This window comes from Zalophus californianus, chromosome 5 (assembly GCF_009762305.2).
Source record: "Zalophus californianus isolate mZalCal1 chromosome 5, mZalCal1.pri.v2, whole genome shotgun sequence".
In the NCBI taxonomy this organism is placed as follows: Eukaryota; Metazoa; Chordata; class Mammalia; order Carnivora; family Otariidae; genus Zalophus; species Zalophus californianus.
The window spans coordinates 87709084-87727830 of NC_045599.1; the positions used below are offsets into that span (position 1 = coordinate 87709084).

General features: G+C 37.7%; 1 protein-coding gene across 4 annotated transcripts in view; it reads right to left on the reverse strand.

Annotated features, from left to right (window-relative positions):
* Positions 1–18747, reverse strand: part of EPB41L4A (erythrocyte membrane protein band 4.1 like 4A) — a 240904-nt gene that overhangs the window by 10412 nt on the left and 211745 nt on the right. For 3 of the 4 annotated variants that reach the window (XM_027606509.2, XM_027606511.2, XM_027606508.2), the window contains one exon: positions 11559–11678. The exons of the other annotated variant lie outside the window; for it this stretch is intronic. In XM_027606509.2, the coding sequence (XP_027462310.1) occupies positions 11559–11678 (120 nt within the window). The remainder of the gene's footprint in view (positions 1–11558; positions 11679–18747) is intronic. 4 annotated transcript variants of the gene reach the window in all.

An 18747-nucleotide genomic window follows, 5' to 3' on the forward strand; every position in this document is an offset into this window, starting at 1 on the left:
CACAAAGGGTTTAAACCCCATCAATGCGTGTAGTCTTCTATATCCCCCTAACCTTCCAATTATATTAGCTAGAAAACATTATATATTATACTATAGTGTACAATACATTATATTTTGTATACTATATTATACTAAAAAATATAATAAATGTGGTAGCATTTGGCTTACTATTTTTATGATTTTACTACTGAACACTGCTTTAAAAGGAAATTTAGAGTTGAAAATATGTTACTAAGAATACTCTAAGTTTATAAAACATCTTTATTTTAAAAATTCAAAGCCCTTGACAAATATGTTCCTCATCATATTCCTAAGCAGTCAGAACAGATATGATTAAGAGATAGCTTAATCTTCCCCTCCTTCCCTTTTTCCTCCCTTCCCATGTCAGAATTAAAGAAGGATTACGAAGCCACAGAGCCCAGCAACCTAGCTGCTGAAGATTATTCAGGAGTCACTTCCAAAACCTACATGCTCAATCTATAAGGCATCAGACTTCTGTTTGGTGTTTAACTGGCAACATCACTTCATCCTGACAATCTCATTCTGGCATCATCATTTTTCAATAAAAATAGTGAGTCATTATCACCACCAGAGGGAGCCTGAGCCTTCTCACCCACACAAGTGGAACCTGTGAGAACTATTGTTTTGGCTTCAATGCCGCTTCCAAATATCCCAATAAGTAAAGGTTTACTCATAGAGAAAAGAAGTTTCATCAAAGTTTTCTAATGATAAGTAAACAAGAATGTCACAGCAATGCAGCTGCAAAATGTACTAGAAAGAACTGTACTTCTCAATGACTTCCTAGATGAGATCCAATCTCATTATAGTTTAACGTGTTTTAGGAGAGAGGGGTTTTGTATTTCATACTATTGTTATGTCTCTGGTATTTATAATAAATACAGCTTTTTAGCTTTTCACTGGGAATTTAAAAAAAATAAAATGAATGAAGCGTGTGTGAATGATGTATCATAGCATTCTAAACCCCCAGTGGATACAACTCCGTATGACAATTTCTTACTAGACAGTGCAGTAGGAATTCAAGAATATGGGAGTAATTGAGAGGTAAGTGGTTTACTGTATATCTGAAATGCCAAATATAAGTATATGTGAAGAACAATTTTAATTACTTTCTCAGATGCTGCTCTAGCCATGTCTCCATTTTTTAAAAAAGCAGTAGTGGTTCCTAAATTTGCATAGAACCAAATTCTAATCTTCATGTGAGTTGGCCCCACCCTACTCTCTTTATATCTCCCTTCCTCCTCATCTCAAGGAAAAAAAAAAATCAATACCTCACAGATTAACCAAGATCTGGAGAATTTAGTAACTGCAATTGCAAGTATGATGTCACAGGTACCTGAATTCAAGTATGACCTGAATTTTCAGCAAAATTCTGTGAGAATGGTATTATCTGTTGGTAGAGATGACACTGGGAGTTCATGGAGATTAGGCAGTAAACTAACACCGGGGAGGCCCAGAGTGTCAACAGAGGTCTGACAACAGCACCCAGCAGACAACTTCCTTAGTTGTCAACAAACCTCAGATTTGTAATGTCATAGCTGAAATAAGAGGGGCCCAGTGTGTCCAAATAAGGTATTCCATCATCGTGCAGAGTTTTAACAGTTTTATCTAGTTGCCTACTTGACATTTCCATTTGACTGCCCACTTGGTTTCTCAAACCTAACAAAACAAAAAAATCTTGATACTCTCTCCCCACACATCTCCAGCTCATCTCACCCAACCTCAGTAAAACCTCATGACTACGCACTCCATCCATCAGCCCCAAAGTGAAAATTCATCCAAAATACCTCTAACACTCCAATCCATCACCACTACTTCCAAAATGTCTTTCCATTCACTTCTCTTCATTTCTACCACCACCATCTTCTGAGCTAAAACCATCTCTCACACTAGTCCACCACAGAAGTTTCCCAATGGGTCTTCCTGTTGGGAAGGTCTTCTTTCTCAATCTGCTTTTTACCAAGGAGGCAGAGCAACTTCTGAAGGAACTTCTTCAAATAGATTTTTTTCCCTTCACTTGTCATTTTTTTAACTGCACTTTGGCCCTATCAGCTATATTGTTAATCAAACAAGTTCAGTTACAAAGTCACCCCAAATATTTGCTAAATCTTTTCTTTTTTTAAAGATTTTATTTATTTATTCATGAGAGACAGAGGAGGAGAGAGAGAGATGGGGGGGGAGAGAGAGAGAGAGAAGCAGAGGGAGAAGCAGGCTCCCAAGGAGCAGGGAGCCCGATGCGGGACTCGATCCCAGGACCCTGGGATCATGACCTGAGCCGAAGGCAGACGCTTAAACCATCTGAGCCACCCAGGCGCCCTTTGCTAAATCTTTTTTATGTTTGCTTTAAAACTAAATTCCAGAACATCAAACTCTTAATGGGGCTCTCTCATACAACTGCATTTTTTTGAGATAATCCTCTACCTGATCTGCTATTTTTATCATGTAGTTAAGATTAAAAGTAAAGTTTAAATAAGATTTTAAGTTTAAAGTATCATTATTTTCTGATTTCAACTGATCTAATAAAAGCAATACCCAATTTAAAGGTATTTCTCTACCAGGGCACCTGGGTGGCTTAGTCAGTTAAGCGTGTAACTCTTGATCTCAGCTCAGGTCTTGATCTTAAGGTCATGAGCTCGAGAGAAAAAAAATATTTCTCCACCTTAAAAGAGTATTCCTGAACTTCTGTTTGTGATCACAATTCAGTAAGTGGTATCAAATGAACCCTTCCCTCCTCAAGATCCATAAAACAAAATATACCAAGCAACTGTTTTTCAGACACTGGGCAACAGACAAAATAAGCCTGTGATAGTGAAGCACAAGGCAAGCCCACCCTCTCACCCCCCCAACCCCCCCACCCCCTCCACCACCCCCCTTCAGTGTTCTGCCTGGGGGTAACTTCCCAATGCAGTAAAGGGAAAGTGGAGCTCAAGCAGCTACAGTCTCATGGGGCTAGGGAGGCAGAGATCAGAATGTAAGGCTATCGATAAGGATGGAATTTACAGTGCAGAATAAAATATAAAAGGGGACTCCAGAAGTCTGTATGGGGTTTTCCTTAAGGTTGGCTGAGTATATTCACTGCACATAATCTCTACATAAGCACGGTAAGACTATGTGAGTTCTAACAGAGGGCAGCTGCTGCAAGGCTTAGAGCTGAATGGAGACACCAGAGAGTGGGAAGTGGTAGGAGACAGATTTCCAATGCAGTCGCTGTGGAGAAGCCATGCTGAGCACAGTGTACATTCAATTAAGACACCAGAAAGGCCAGGCTTTAGGAATAAGGACAAAGCCTAAAGTAAAAAAACACCTCCTAAGCTAATGACCAAGTCTAAAAAGTCCCACCCTATCAAAGCATAAAACCAAGCATAAAAAGTAAGATCAAGAGTAGCCAACAACTGGGGCACCTGGGTAGCTCAGTCCATTAAGCGGCCTGACTTGATTTAGGCTCAGGTCGTGATCCTGCCACCTTGGGCTCAGCTCAGTGTGGAGTCTCCTTGTCCCTCTGCCCCTCCCCCCACTCGTGTGCACACTCATGAGTGTGCACTCTCTCTCTCTAAAATAAATAAAATCTCTAAAAAAAAAAAAAAAAGGCATAGCCAACAATTTAGCTGGCTGCCAGAACAAAATTTGACTCTTCAAAGACAGCACAATCCAAACCTCCTCCAGATATTATCTAAAATTTTCAGCATACAATAAAAAATTACTATATATGTAGAGAGATAAAAAAATATAATCATAATCTAAGAAATAATAAAAGCAGTCAATAGAAACAGATTTTGAAAGACAGAGACATGCGAATTCACCAAGGGCTTTAAAAACATCTTGTACAAATGTGTATAACAATTTAAAGGAAAATATGGACATAATAAATTAACAGATGGGAAATCTCAACAAAGAAATGAAAAGGATAAAAAGAACAAAACTGAAATTCTAGAATAGGAAAGTATAAAGTTTAGAGTGGCTTTAAGAGAAGATTGGATAACACAGGGAGGAAAGATTGATGAGGGTGAAAACAAGTCAACAGAAATGATCAAAATTTAAAAGGGAGCAAAAAGATTTTAAAAATGAACAGAACCTTGTTTGCTTGTGTGACAATACTAAATGGTCTAGCATATATACAATTGGATGCCCAAGAAAAGAGGAAGACTGAATGGGTCAGAAAAAAAGAATCTGAAAAATAATGGCCAAAAAAATCTCTGAAACTTGGTGAAAAAAACATCAAATTACAAAAATATAAATGATAAATACAAAGAAAACCACATTTAACTATACCACAGTCAAACAGATAAAAACTAAAAATAATGGAAAAATCATAAAAGTAGCTAGCGGGGAAAAAAAGACAAAGTCCATACGGTGCCCATGGAATGAAGACCGACCTATCAGAAATAATGGAAACCAGAATACAACTGAACCATCTCTTTTAAGTGGGAAAGAAAAACCCATCAACTTGGAATCCTATAGCTAGTGAAACTATGTTACAAATAAGGGTTAAAATAAAGACATTTTCACATAAAACTGAGCGAATGTATCATCTGCAGACTGGTACTATTAAGACATGCTAAAGGAAGAATAGAATGTCAGATCTAGAGGAAGAAACAGAACACACTGATAATAGTAAATAACTGGGTAACTGTATTCATTTTCTATTGCTGCTGTAGCCACTGACAAATTTAGTGGCTTAAAACAGCACAAATTTCTTATCATAAAATTCTGTAGATCAGAAATCTGACCGAGGTCTAACTGGACTAAAATCGAGGTGTTGACGAGCTACATTCTTTTTTGGAGGCTCTAGGCAAAAATCCACTTCCTTACCTCTTCCAACTTTAGAGGCTGCCCCCATTCTTTAGCTCATGGCCCCTTCCTTCATCTCCAAAGCCAGCAACAGAGATTGAATTCTTCTCAAACTGAATCATTCTCACTACTTCTCCTATCCTTTTTTCCACTTTTGGTTCTTACCCTGGGATTACTTTGAGCCCACTTGAGTAACTCAGGAGAAGATCTCTGGCAGAAGGTCAACTGATTAACCATCTTAATTCCACCTGCAACCTTAATTCCCCTTTGCCATCTAACATAAAATATTTACAAGTCTTGGAGACTAAGATATGGACACACCTAGGGGACTATTTTTCTGTCTACTACAATAACTATAACTTTTTTCCCCTTTTCTTGATTTCTTTTAAAAACAACTTCCTGTTTAAGCAAAGATACTAACATTGTAACATGGGGCTACTAATATGCAAAAATAAGATGTACGACAATAGTACAAAGGACAAAGAGGGATAAATGGAGCTATATTTTTCCAAGATTTCTAAATTTACATATTTCTAAATTTTACATATGCTGTGATAAATTAAGGAATCATACTGTAAGCCATCGAGAAACCACTAAAGAAAAAAATAATAAAAAGTATAGGGAAGATGTTAATTACAAGTAAAATAGAGTACCAAAAAATATTCAATTAACACAAAATATAATAGGAAAGGAAGAACAAACCAACAAAAAACAGATACAGTAAGTAGGAAAAAGAGCAAAATGGTACACATAAACCACCAAATATTAATAATTACATGAACTGCAAATATACTAACATTTAATTTAAAGGGTAGGAGATGGTCAGGTAGATTTAAAAAAAAAAGTCCAACCCTATGCTGTCTACAAGAGATCAAGAGATGGGACTCTAAATAGAAAAACACACCTCAGCTAAAAATGAAAGGGTTAAAAGGATAGAACATGCAAAGAGCGAGCATGAAAAAGATGCAATGGATACACACACACACACACACACACATACACACACACACACAAAAGAGTTTGGGTGGGTGTGTCTGTGTGTGTAGTGGACACAGAGAAAGGAGTATTATCAGCATAAAGAAGACATTTCATAATGATAAAAGGGTCAATTCATCAGGAAGACAAAAAAATTGCAAATATGTAGGTACCTAACATCAGAGCTTCAAAATATCTTGAAGCAAAAACTGACAGAACTAAAGAGTAAAACAGACAAATCCATAATCATTATTAATTTTAACATCCCTCTCTAAATGACTGATTGAAGAGTAAACAAAGAAATTGGAAAAGATGCAGACCATCTGAACAAGACTATTCAGCTAACTAGATCTACCTGACATTTATAGACTACACCCAATGCCTGAGAATACTCATTCTTTTCAAGTCCACCAGATCATTCATCATAAAAGATTATATGCTAGGTCATAAAAAAAGTCTCAATAAATTTCAAAGGAATCTTAGAGTTTTTTTTATCACAATGGAATTAAATTAGAAATCAATAATACTCATGAGATATCTAGAAAATCCTCTACTATTTGGAAATTAATCAACACACTACTAAAAAAAATTCTAGGGTCAAAGAAATCACAAGAAATTAAAAATGATTTTGAACTACATGATAATAAAAACACTTATTAAAAATATGTAAAATACAGTTAAAACTATAGGGCTTGGGGGAAATTTACAACTTTATACTTATATTTAAAGGGAGAAAGGTTTATGAGTGTGACCTTAAGAAGATGAAAAAAGAACAAATAAAAGACAAAATGAATATTAGGAAGTAATAAAGAGTGGAAATCAATGAAATAGACAGCAAAGAAAATCAACAAACCCAAAGTTAATTCTCTGAAAAGAAAGATTAAAGGAAAAATAAAGAGAAAACACAAATTATCAACATCAGGAATAAAAGAGGTGATATCACACCAGATGTTAAAAAGATACTAAAGAATTATTATGAAAAATTTTTGCTAAAAGATTTGATAATTTAGATAAAATGAACAAATTCTTTTTAAAGAATACTTAAACCTATACGTAACAAGTAAAAATCAGAATGGCCCAATCAATCAATACCTGTTCAAGAAACTGAGATTGTAATTTGAAACTTTCCATAAAGAAAATTCCAGGCAGAGATGGTTTTACTGGTGAATTATATCAAATATTTAAGGAAGGAATAATGCTAATTTTTTACATTAACTATTTCAGAAAATGGAGAAAAGATGAACACTTGCCAAATTATTTTAGATGACCAGTAAAAACCTGTTACCAAAAACCTGACAAAGATACAAGAAAATTACAAACCAGTATTTCTTAACAAAATAATATCAAATAGAATCCAGCAATATATAGAAGGGATAATACATCAGGACCCTGAGGGTTTATCTCAGGAATACAAGGATGTATCATTCAAAACTGAATCACTGTAATTCTCCCACTAACAGAATAAAGTCATCTCAGATGCAGAAAAAGCTTGTAACAAAATTCAAACTCATTCATGATAAAAACTTTTACACTAGAAACAAAATGATCTTCCTCAATCTTACAGCTAGCATCACACTTAATATGACATACTGAATGTTTTTCCCCTAAGAAAGAGAACAAGCTAAGGAGGTCTCTGTTCTTACTACTTCTATTCAACATTGTAATTCAACACTGTACTGGAAGATATAGCCAGCATATTAAGGGAAAAAATAGAAATAAAAAGAAAAAAGATTAGAAATAAAGGAAAGTGGTCTCTGGTCACAAACAATAGGATTGTAAATGTGAAAAACCCTAAGAAATTTTTTTAAAAAGCTTCCAGAGATATGAAATCAATTTGACAAGGTTGCAGAGTGGCAAGATACAATATTATTATAAAAATAATTTGTTCAGAGAAAGACATTTATCATATGATCTCACTGATATGAGGAATTCTTAATCTCAGGAAACAAACTGAGGGTTGCTGGAGTGGTGGGGGGTGGGAGGGATGGGGTGGCTGGGTGACAGACATTGGGGAGGGTATGTGCTATGGTGAGCACTGTGAATTGTGTAAGACTGTTGAATCACAGATCTGTACCTCTGAAACAAATAATACATTATGTGTTAAAAAAAAAAAAAAGAAAAGAAGATAGTAGGAAGGGAAAAATGAAGGGGGGAAACCGGAGGGGGAGATGAACCATGAAAGACTATGGACTCTGAGAAACAAACTGAGGGTTCTAGAGGGGAGGGCGGTGGGGGGATGGGTTAGCCTGGTGATGGGTATTAAAGAGGGCACGTACTGCATGGAGCACCGGGTGTTATACGCAAACAATGAATCATGGAATACTACATCGAAAACTAATGATGCAATGTATGGTGATTAACATAATAAAATAAAAAAAATAATTTGTGTTTCTATCTACTAACCAAAAATTGAAAAACAGCATTTTTAAAGTATAGTTCAGTACCATTAAAAATATTAAACATTTAGGATTAAATGTAACAAAATAAATGCAATAACTCCGTACTGCAATCCAAGAAACATTGCTGAAAGATGTTAAGAGGCTTAAATAAATGGTTAAGAATTTTCTCCAAATTGAGCTATAGATTCAACATCAGCCTAAAGTCTTTTTTTTTTTTTTGGTAAAATCTAACAAGCTGATTCAAAAATTCATATAGAACTACAGAAGACCTAAAACAGACAAAGCAATCTTGAAAACAAAAAAAAAACAACATTGGAGAATTTATACTACTTGATTCAAGTCTTATAAAGCTACAGTAACCAAGACAACATGGTGGCTTTCGAATAAACAAAGAGATCAATGAAATAAAATTGACCCACATATAAGCAGTTAACTGAATTTCAACAGAGGTTGCAAGGCATTTCAATGAAGATAGTCTTTTTAACAAATGGACCTGGAATACTGCATAAGGACCTGGAAAAAAACTTCTCAGTATCTACCTCTACCTTATACATACTGAACAATTAATTCTAGAGGGATGACAGACCTAAATAAAAAGCAAAATCTATAAACCTGCTAGAAAAAGGTATGAGAACATCTTTGTGACTTTGGGGTAGGCAAATATTCCTTAAGATGTAAAAAAGTCTTAACTATAAATGAAAACAAAATGATATCCTGGTCTTCATCAAAACTTAAAATGTCTGTTTAGCAAAAAACAATGTTAAGAACATGAAAAAGCAAACCACGGCTAGTTAGAAAATATACATCATATACATATCTGAAAAAGAACTTATATCCAGACTACATAAAGAACCCTACAAGTAATAAAAAAGAAACAATCCAATTAAAATGGGCAAAAACTTAAACACTTTAAAAAGGAAGATACATGAATAACCAAAAAGCACAGGAAAATGTGGTTAACATCATTAGTCATCAGGGAAATGTTAATTGAAACCATAATGGGATATGACTTCAAGCCAAACAGAATAGCTAAAATTAATAAGACAGAACTAAATATTTGCAAGAATGGGGCAGAATTAGAACTCTCATACACTGCTAATGGGGGTATAAAATGATACAGCCTTCTCGGAAATCATTTTGGTAGTTTATTATAATATTTAATATGGTTAGAAATATCCTCTAACCCAGCAATTCCACTCAGGTATTGATCCCAGGGCATAAGATAACATACTCTACAGATATACTTGTATAGAATATATATAGAAACTTTTAACACAATAGCAGAAAGTGGAAACAACCCATATGCCCATCAAGAGGAGAATGGATAAACAAATTGTGGTATAATCATACAATGGACTATTACTCAAAAATTTTAAATATTGCCTCCAGTAATGTTTTTTGACTTCTTCAAAATTTATATAGAAAACTTTTCCCGATTTTATTTTACTTTTCCCTTTTTAATAAATGAAATGTACTGGGTGCCTGGGTGGCTCAGTTGGTTAAGCGACTGCTTTCGGCTCAGGTCATGATCCTGGAGTCTCAGGATCGAGTCCCGCCATCAGGCTCCCTGCTCAGCAGAGAGTCTGCTGCTTCTCCCTCTGACCCTTCCCCCTCTCATGTGCGCTCTCTCTCTCTCTCTCTCATTCTCTCTCTCAAATAAATAAAATCTTTAAAAATAAATAAATAAATAAAATGTACTATTGGCATTTAATTGAATTTAGAATGCTTCAGAAATTATGAGAAAAACTAAATGCTGTTTTTAAACCGTTTTTTTTATTTTATTTTATTTATTTATTTGACAGAGAGGTAGAGCCAGAGAGCACAAGCAGAAGGAATGGCAGAGGGAGAAGCAGGCTCTGCACTGAACAGGGAGCCCCACACCGGACTCGATCCCAGGACCCTGGTACCATGACCTGAGCTGAAGGCAGACAGACGCTTAACCAACTGAGCCACCCAGGCGCCCCTAAATGCTGTTTTTAAGATTTAATGACAAGTCACCAAACCTTGTGTATTACAAGTGCCTCAGAGAAGAAGATTCCACATGGAAAGGTAAAAGCGTGGTTGCAAAAGATTTACCCATGACTATGCTGCATCCTGATCCTGGGATTCTGTGCCTTTTGGTTAAACTGTCAACCATGAGGTCTTGATTCTTCCAGTTCTAAACCTCTCTTTTATAATGGAGCTGGGGGAAGGTAGTATTCAAGACAAAGGAAAATTTATTAACTTCTGCTTTAAATTGTATATTTTAATTAGGTTCCAGAACAAAAACATTATGGAGCAACAAATAAATTAAATCTTTAAGGGTCTGGTACACTGCATAGTCACTACTTGAGAATTTTCTATTAGAAAAGAAACAGACATCACTCATTATGATGTACCACCGATAAAAACAAAACCACATTCTAGGATAACTTCTAATTAAAAAGTAAGCATCCAAGACTGAAAAGCATCCCTTAGAGCCACAGGGGTTCTGGGGCGTGTATCTTCCAAGTCCTCTCCTAGCCTCTGTTAACCAGAACACCCTGTTGCCTGGCTCCCTGGATCCACCCCCTCCACCTACCTACAGTTTGTCTCTGCATCCACTCCTTGGCATCCTTCCACCACCCTATCTGAGACACTAATCCCTCCTTCCACAAATAAGCAACACCAGACATCTAACCACCTAGGATCACAAAGGGATGGATAGTTAGTCACAGCTCATACTTAAAAGGTATGCTTTGGGAAGGGATGTGGAGATGGGGCTATCTAAATCTGAATGATGCACACATTAAAAAAAAAAAAAAAAACCTAGAAATTTTATCAGCTCAAAAGAAAATTAATTTGGGGGACTGGCAATCTCATCATTATGGGGTAATTGTGCTCACACATGGCATTGCCTAGCAACAGAAGGCACAGGCAAATCCCAACATTGGGGTGTAATGAATTACTCACTGCCTACTGCTCACAAATGGTAATTTAATAGGAAGATATTCACATCTGGTTCAATCTCGAACAAGACTTCAGAGAATTCTGAAGACTCAAATTGAGAGAAGCAGCAGGTATTTTTGCCAACAGCCAGGCTCCAGAACAAAGACTGTTCCTACTTACCTGGTTGAATGTATGCTTTGTTTAAAAAACAAAACAAAACAAAACAGAGTCTTGATAGCCTTGTTTTCAACATTTTGTTTTGGCAATGCTCCAACTTCTATGGCTTCCGATAGAGTTAATGAATGTCACAAACATAAGAAGGGAAATAATGACAAACAAACAATGGGATAATCATGGTGGAACTAAAATCACTTTAGAAGACCTCAAAGAGACAGCCCCATCTGCCCTAGGTCTGCATGCTACTTCAAGCTCAGTGCTTTTTGAATAAAGGTATAAAAAGGGTCCACATACGAGCGAGATCTATGTCTGGATCGTCTGTTGTTGGGGTCTGCCTGATTTTTTTCCTTTTGTCTCCTTAATACAGCTTCCCACTGAGGCGCTGAATCAACCATATCATTCTCCTGCCGTATTCTGAAAGGAAAGACCATTCATCTCAAGTTAACATTCACACATGTGGTGCTCTATTTTTCGGTTCATCCTGAACATGCTTTTAAAAGTTAAGAAGTTATCAAATAAATTATTGTAAAGTTATTAAGAAACTTAAAGTTAGTTAAGAAGCAATTTTATTAAAATCACTTAAAGCTAAGAATGTATTAACTGGATTAGCATATCCATAAGTAGGTAAGTCTGTACACACATATATATGTATTAGAATATTTATACATAAATATGTAAGTATATATCAGTTTCAGGCTTCTATCTTTGGCTTAAAATCTTCTAAGAAATAGGCATGGCAAACAAAAAACTCATTTAAAGCATATTTAAGTTTTGACTCAAGAAACAGCGGTATCTGCTATAGGGCTGATCTTAAATCATGAAACAAAATCTTTTTTAAAAAACGTACTAATCAAAGTAGCAATAAATAATTTTACTTGAGCTGTTCTTAAAAATTCACACGAACTGTCAAAGTTTTCATGGACAATAAGTGCCAGATATAATCCCCCCCCCCCTTTTTTTTGAGAGAGAGAGAGAGAGTGAAGGGGCTGGGGGGAGGAGCAGAAGGAGAGGGAGAGAGAGAGAGAATCCTATGCAGGCTCAGCACAGAACCCGATCTCACAATCCCGAGATTATGACCTGAGCCGAAATCAAGAGTTGGACACTTAACTGACTGCACCACCCAGGTGCCCCCACCCCCCACACACAAATCCCATTTTTAAGACAGAAAACTAGAAGTACAGAAAGCTGACAGTGGTGGCATGCATTAGTAGGTGAGCAGGTGAGCAGGCACACAGCATTCTGAGGATAGCTGCTGACATGGGGAAGAGGCAGTAAGGCAAACACTCAATGCCGTCAGGGGCCCGGCAGGAAATGTAAATAAGGGAAAGGGAAATCCAGCATGGGGGTGCTGGGGGGCACAGGCACCTGCCATATGAGATCACAGGACAGTGTTTCCAAATCCTCTCATTTTCTAAAGATAACCTACAAATTTGGACTTTTAAAGTGAACTCTTCCAGTTTTTAAGTATTGACAACCAATGCTGAATGTTAAGATACTGTATGAACCTAACAATACCCATCCATGGACCACACTGCAGAAGTTCTGGACTTCTGCTGTTATCAAGTCTTTCTAATAACAAAGGTAAGGTGCTGCAGGGGAGAGATGGGGAAGAAATATCTAGTTAAAGCAATACTGTCTGGAATGTGCTGCAATGATGCTGTGAAGCCGTGAGTATTCCTTACAAAAATCAAACACCCGGGCACACCTGAGTGGCTCAGTCGGTTAAGCGTCTGCCTTCAGCTCAGGTCATGATTCAGGGGTCCTGGGATGGAGCCCCGAGTCTGGCTCCCTGCTCAGTGGGGAGCTGCCTTCTGCCACTCCCCCTGCTTGTGCTTTCTTGCTCTCTCTCTAATAAATAAATAAAATCTTAAAAAAAAAATCAAACACCTGTTATTTGAATATTTAACTTTTTTTTTTAAGATTTTATTTATTTATTTGACACAGAGAAAGAGAGCACACGCGCGCAAGTGAGCACAAGTGATGTGGGACTCAATCCCAGGACCCCAGGATCATGACCTGAGCTGAAGGCAGATGCTTAACCAACTGAGCCACCCAGGCGCCCCTGAATATTTTACTTTTAATTTATATAAGTTCTTCAGGAAGCTGCTCCAGAGTATTCATTTCAGACGCTGACGCTCCCAGGATGTGAGAGGGTAACATGGAACTGCAAGGTCATCATCACAAAACTGTGACTACATGAGCATAACTACTTCAAAACAAAATGAAAAGAACAGACGGACAAGTCTGGAGACATTTCTCTCTCTGAACAGATACCTTTTGATTGCCCTGTTAACAGCATTTAGTATAGACTATGAGGTGGGTATTTAGATTTGCTTATAAATGCAAATCAGTAGATGAGTAACAAATACTCATTTTACATGTAACTTTTTTTTTTAAGATTTTATTATTTATATATTTGCCAGAGAGAGAGAGAGCACCAGCAGGGGGAGCGGCAGGCAGAGGGAGAAGCAGGCTCCCCGCTGAGTAAGGAGCCAGGACCTGAGCCGAAGGCGGATGCTTAATGACTGAGCCACCCAGGCGTCCGTTACATATAAATTAAAGACAATGTCAAGTTTAAAAGGCCAATACCTTATGAAGAAGCAACTATTTAAATCCCTCTAAAGAGAAATCGTGTTAGGTAAAAAAATGATCTGTAACACACTCAAGCCTTTGAACTGTGTTTCCTCATTGAAGGAATAGGCTGTTATGTGAAACTTAACAGGATACAGTCAAGGCATGTTTCACAGATTCAAGAACATAGTTCCCTCTCTCACAGCATGTACAGAGGAAATTAAAACTGAATATACACTGCTATGGACCTTAATATTAGAATTATCTAAAGGAAAATAGGAGAAGGTATACTACTTGAGGTCATAATTATTAATCATTCTTTGAAACAAACACTCGCACTTGAAAATGCCATATGCATATACATACACACACATATATGTATTTTCACAACCAGAACCTACAATCTCTGAGCCACTCTACATCATCATGCACCAGTCTGGTGGGGGAGCAGACCTGGACACTCCCAGGACTGAGGGACCCAGAGTTAGGAAGAGACACCCAACAGGAAGTGGTCAGGCTGGCAGGAGTTACTCTCCTCCCACAGGAACCTGCGCCTCAAATTGCCCAGAAAGACACATAAAACCCAGGTCTCCAAGGGCATCTGGGGGCACAGTTGGTCAAGCGTCCGACTCTTGGTTTCAGCTCAGGTGGTGGTCTCAGGGTTGTGAGATCGAGCCCCACGTCAGGCTCTGCACTCAGTGCAGAGTCTGCTCAAGACTCTCTTTCCCTCTGCCCCTCCCACCACACTCGCATGCTGGCCCTCACCCTAAAAAATAAGTAAATCTTTAAAAAAATAAAATAAAATAAAACCCAGATCTCTTTCTAACCCTGAAGTCTTTTAGACCATAGCTTCCATTCTGAGCTAACCTGATGCATAGTTCGTGGGCAGGACTAAATTTCACAATGCTAAATTTTTTAAATCAGGAACTCAGCATTTTTGAATATTTTTCAGAGGTCAAGCCTACCAGCAGGTAGACATTTAAATGGAAGCACAATGAGTATACACTCACTCTCTCTTCAGCTGGTTATCTTCATACTCAGACTCTGATGATAAAATAATAAAATTCCTAAGACATGACCAAGCAAAGTTCTGGTAACTTGCTAGTAATGTAAACTGAATCAGAAAGAATTTCAGATTATGGCATTGTACCTTTAACTTCTGTTTTTCTAATGGAAAAGTCTAAAGTGAGGGCCATGAAACCCTGTCAGTTAATATTCACGGGTTTCAAAGACAGATGCCCTCTACTGGTGATACTATTTCATAAATATTCTAACAAGGTGCATTAAAAATGTAAGGCTCATTGGAGAGTCACAACAGAAGCACATTTTCTCCAAGTAATGGGTTGTGTAGCTGCCTTAGTCTGTAATGAAGTTTGAAATTACACCCTTACAAAAGGCCTTTGGTTAATGGTGCCTCATTACAAGAATGAAAGTGTCATTTCTTCCATCCCTGAACTGCTCCAGAAAATACAGGTGCTATGTGGAAAGGAAAAATTCTAGCCCTAAAAGCAAGAATATTACAATGCTCAATCTTTAAAAGGCAGGAGTGAACTGTTCTGTGTATGAGAGAATAAAGAAATAGACATTTAAGTAAAAGATGTCCCCTATAATGATTCTGGCTTGTCTCATTTATCCTTAGGTGTGGGATATACCAGTGCTGCTTTTTTGCTCCTCTCCTGCTATATTTTAATTTTGATGTAGAGATTTACATTTTGAAGAATAAAAACACTGCAAGCATTGTATCAACACAATACTTTTTAAAACGTCAAAATGTGCTCTTATAGGACAGTACACATGAGACTCTCAAGGGGGAAAAAAAGCATCTACCGTCGATTACACTGGGATGTATTAATTTTCAAAGGCTGCATTTAAAAGTAAACCTCAAAAACGCTAAGTGTTTCTTTCATGCACTCTTCCAGGTAAGAACTACATTTCCCATATTTTGTCCATTTCCTCACCCACAAGTAAGGAGAGTGAACAGCTGGGTTAGGAAGACATCATAACAAGGCTTCTATTTTTTAATTAATATATAAGGGAGACCATTGCTTTAGAATAAAGCATACTCTAGCAATGTTTCAGAATAAGAGAATTCTAAACATTTCCTGCCTGTTTCACCAAACTTCAACACCCTACTTTTCTAGACGATCTGTGCAATTTAGATTATGACTGCACTTGACACTTAAAGTCTGCAAAAGGTTTTGAAGATGAAATGTCATATAATCACTTGATAACAATAATGAAGATAATGACTATCCCTAGTCTCTTCTTTCTTACTTCCCAATTACAGTTCCGCCTCTTCTATGAAATTCCTCACGTTACCAAACCCCACGGGTCTCACTTGGCCCTCTACCTTTACCTGGGCAGTTCTGCTCCTAATAGAACCTTCCTTTATACCAGTTCTTAATTCACTTCTTGTTCACTGGGATAAAGACCACGTTTAATGCTGAACCTGAGAAAGCCCATGGAACAAATGCATCATGAAGCTTCAAGATAACATGAGCAATGCACGGTGCTCCTGAGCTCTGCCTCCCATCCCAGCTCTGGGCAAATTGTTTATCTTTGGTCAAGTCTGTCTCTTCATCTACCAAATTACTGCAAAGATCCTTTGTAGCTTTCAAACTCTATGTTTTCTCTATTTGTGTTTTACTTCCAAGCCAGTCAAACATGTCGAAACCAACCTCTCTTCTTCAGCGATAGCACAACTGTCCAGACAATTACTTCCTATGGGCCACTCCATCGCTAATATTAAGCCTGCGGGTCCCAAGTGATTGTGGACTTGTGTTTCTCATCAACTTATTCATTTCTGGATCACCTGCTATAAACCAATCTTCATCTATTTTTTCAGTAATTTTTCTTCCCTGGGGAAATTTACGTTGGTTCCAGGCATCTGTCGACAGTCTCCCTGAAGACCAGCAAGCAAAAAATTCATTTGCTTTTCCCAACCTACCCCCGCCATCAATAAATTATTCTTATTTGCCCTTAAAGGTGTTTCTGTCTCTTCCACTTATTCCTTATGCCTTCCCTACAAAAATGGGCTGCCTTTGGTGCAATTTCCCTTTCAAACTCTTTCTGTTTTCATAATTTTTGTAACCTTCTTCGCCCTCAAGGGCTCAGTAATCTGACAGGATTCCTCAGTTGCTACAGCTTTGTACTACTAGAGTCATCTCTGTCAACTCTGATTATGCTTTGGAAGCCCTAAATCATCCATATCAAATACCTAAATCTTGATATGACTTATTGAAGTAGAAATCAGTAACTCTTGCAATCTGCACCATGGTGAACATTGTTTTTACTGGCTTTGCATGAACTGCCCTCTCCAGACCCACCATTTTTGCCTTGTTTGCAGCCCCTGCTTAGATCAGGGACAGGGCAATAGGGAATCCTTACAAGGAGACCTATTTTTAGGCAATGAGGAAAAAGTACCCACTGATTTAAGCTTGCTACCATTCAAAACTCATCCTTTTCCTTGGACACAAGGATAATAAGTTCTTCTTCTTCTTCTTCTTTTTTTTTTTTTTTTTTTGATGACTCTAACAACCAGAAAACCCTACCAAAATCTTCATCTTCTAGATTTGCCCTATTCAGATGTATCATCCCTATTAGTTGCAGTGCCACAGAAGAGAGCTTTTTGTCTTCCTTTCTTTTCTTTAAACAATAACATAGAAGACTTAGTGCAATGTATTTAGTATTTAAAACCATTTTAACCCGTTACTCAGATGCAGATTCTAAAGACATCTAAAAGGCAAGAAGAAACTCTAACAACACTTGTGGTAGAATGAATTTGTTAGAAACACTGACTTTTTTGTTAAAGGGAGCTGGGCCCATTTTACAGATGTATCAGGGACTTCAGATAAAACTAAGCAGCGCTGAACGTTCTCACTAATCTAATAGCATCTGCTGATGCAACGCCCTTTCTACTTTTCAAAGCACATCCATTACCTCCCGGATCCCTACAAGCCTCTCTTGAGGGAGGCAGAGCCGGTGTTATTCCACTCTGCGGGTGGGAAAAACTAAGATTCAGAAGGTAGAGTAACCAGAAGCTCGCCACTCGCCGCACAACTCTTCCAAGTGGGGTCAAATTCATAACGCAGGCTCCCTTCTTCTTTGCTCTGGGCTCCGTCCTGCTGGCGTGCGCACACACACACAGACAGACACACACACCCCCTCACATATATGACTTGCGTGTTGATGATGCACATGCCCCAGGATAAAAGTAGGGAAAAGCCCAAGTGGTCCTCTCTTGCCAATTTACCCTGGTCCTGCTCTTGCCTATAGCTTCTCATTTCTCTTGCTCTTCTAATCCTCTCCAGGCTCCAGAGTTACTTCCACCTTTATGCTTATGCAAAACACACCAGACAACTGCTCCACCACTGCCCCCAATCCCCTCCAAATCTCCCACCTCAAAATCCTAAAAGCCTAGCAACACATCAAAGCTAATGACTAAGTAATCCACAGATTCTCCCCAGTGAACGAATGCTCAAAGGACTGACTGCCTGTTTCCATCAATAGCACAAAGGATATCTTGCAGACTGGTTTCTTTGAATGTAAAGGATATTTTATTAAGCCCAAGGTATTTTAAGGGAAATCTCAGCTTGTGAAAGGTTTCACTCTGAGAAGTCTACTCCCTTGGTTCTCCTTCAGCGTACATCCTGGGCAAGTCCTGAGCAAGGCTCATAGGCTCAGACCTACAGAGACAGGCTGGCTGAGCCTTCTGATCTCAGGTGTAAGAATAAAAATTCTAACTAGTGAAAATGGATATAATCTAATATTCCTATAGATCATTAGCTTCTTCATACTGCCTTGTACTTGGTAGGTTCCCAACTTGATGAATTTAGTTGAACCAATTATTTCACAAATCAGTAGAGCAAAGGAAGTAATCTCTAAAGAAAACTGAAGCATTTTAGTTGTTAAT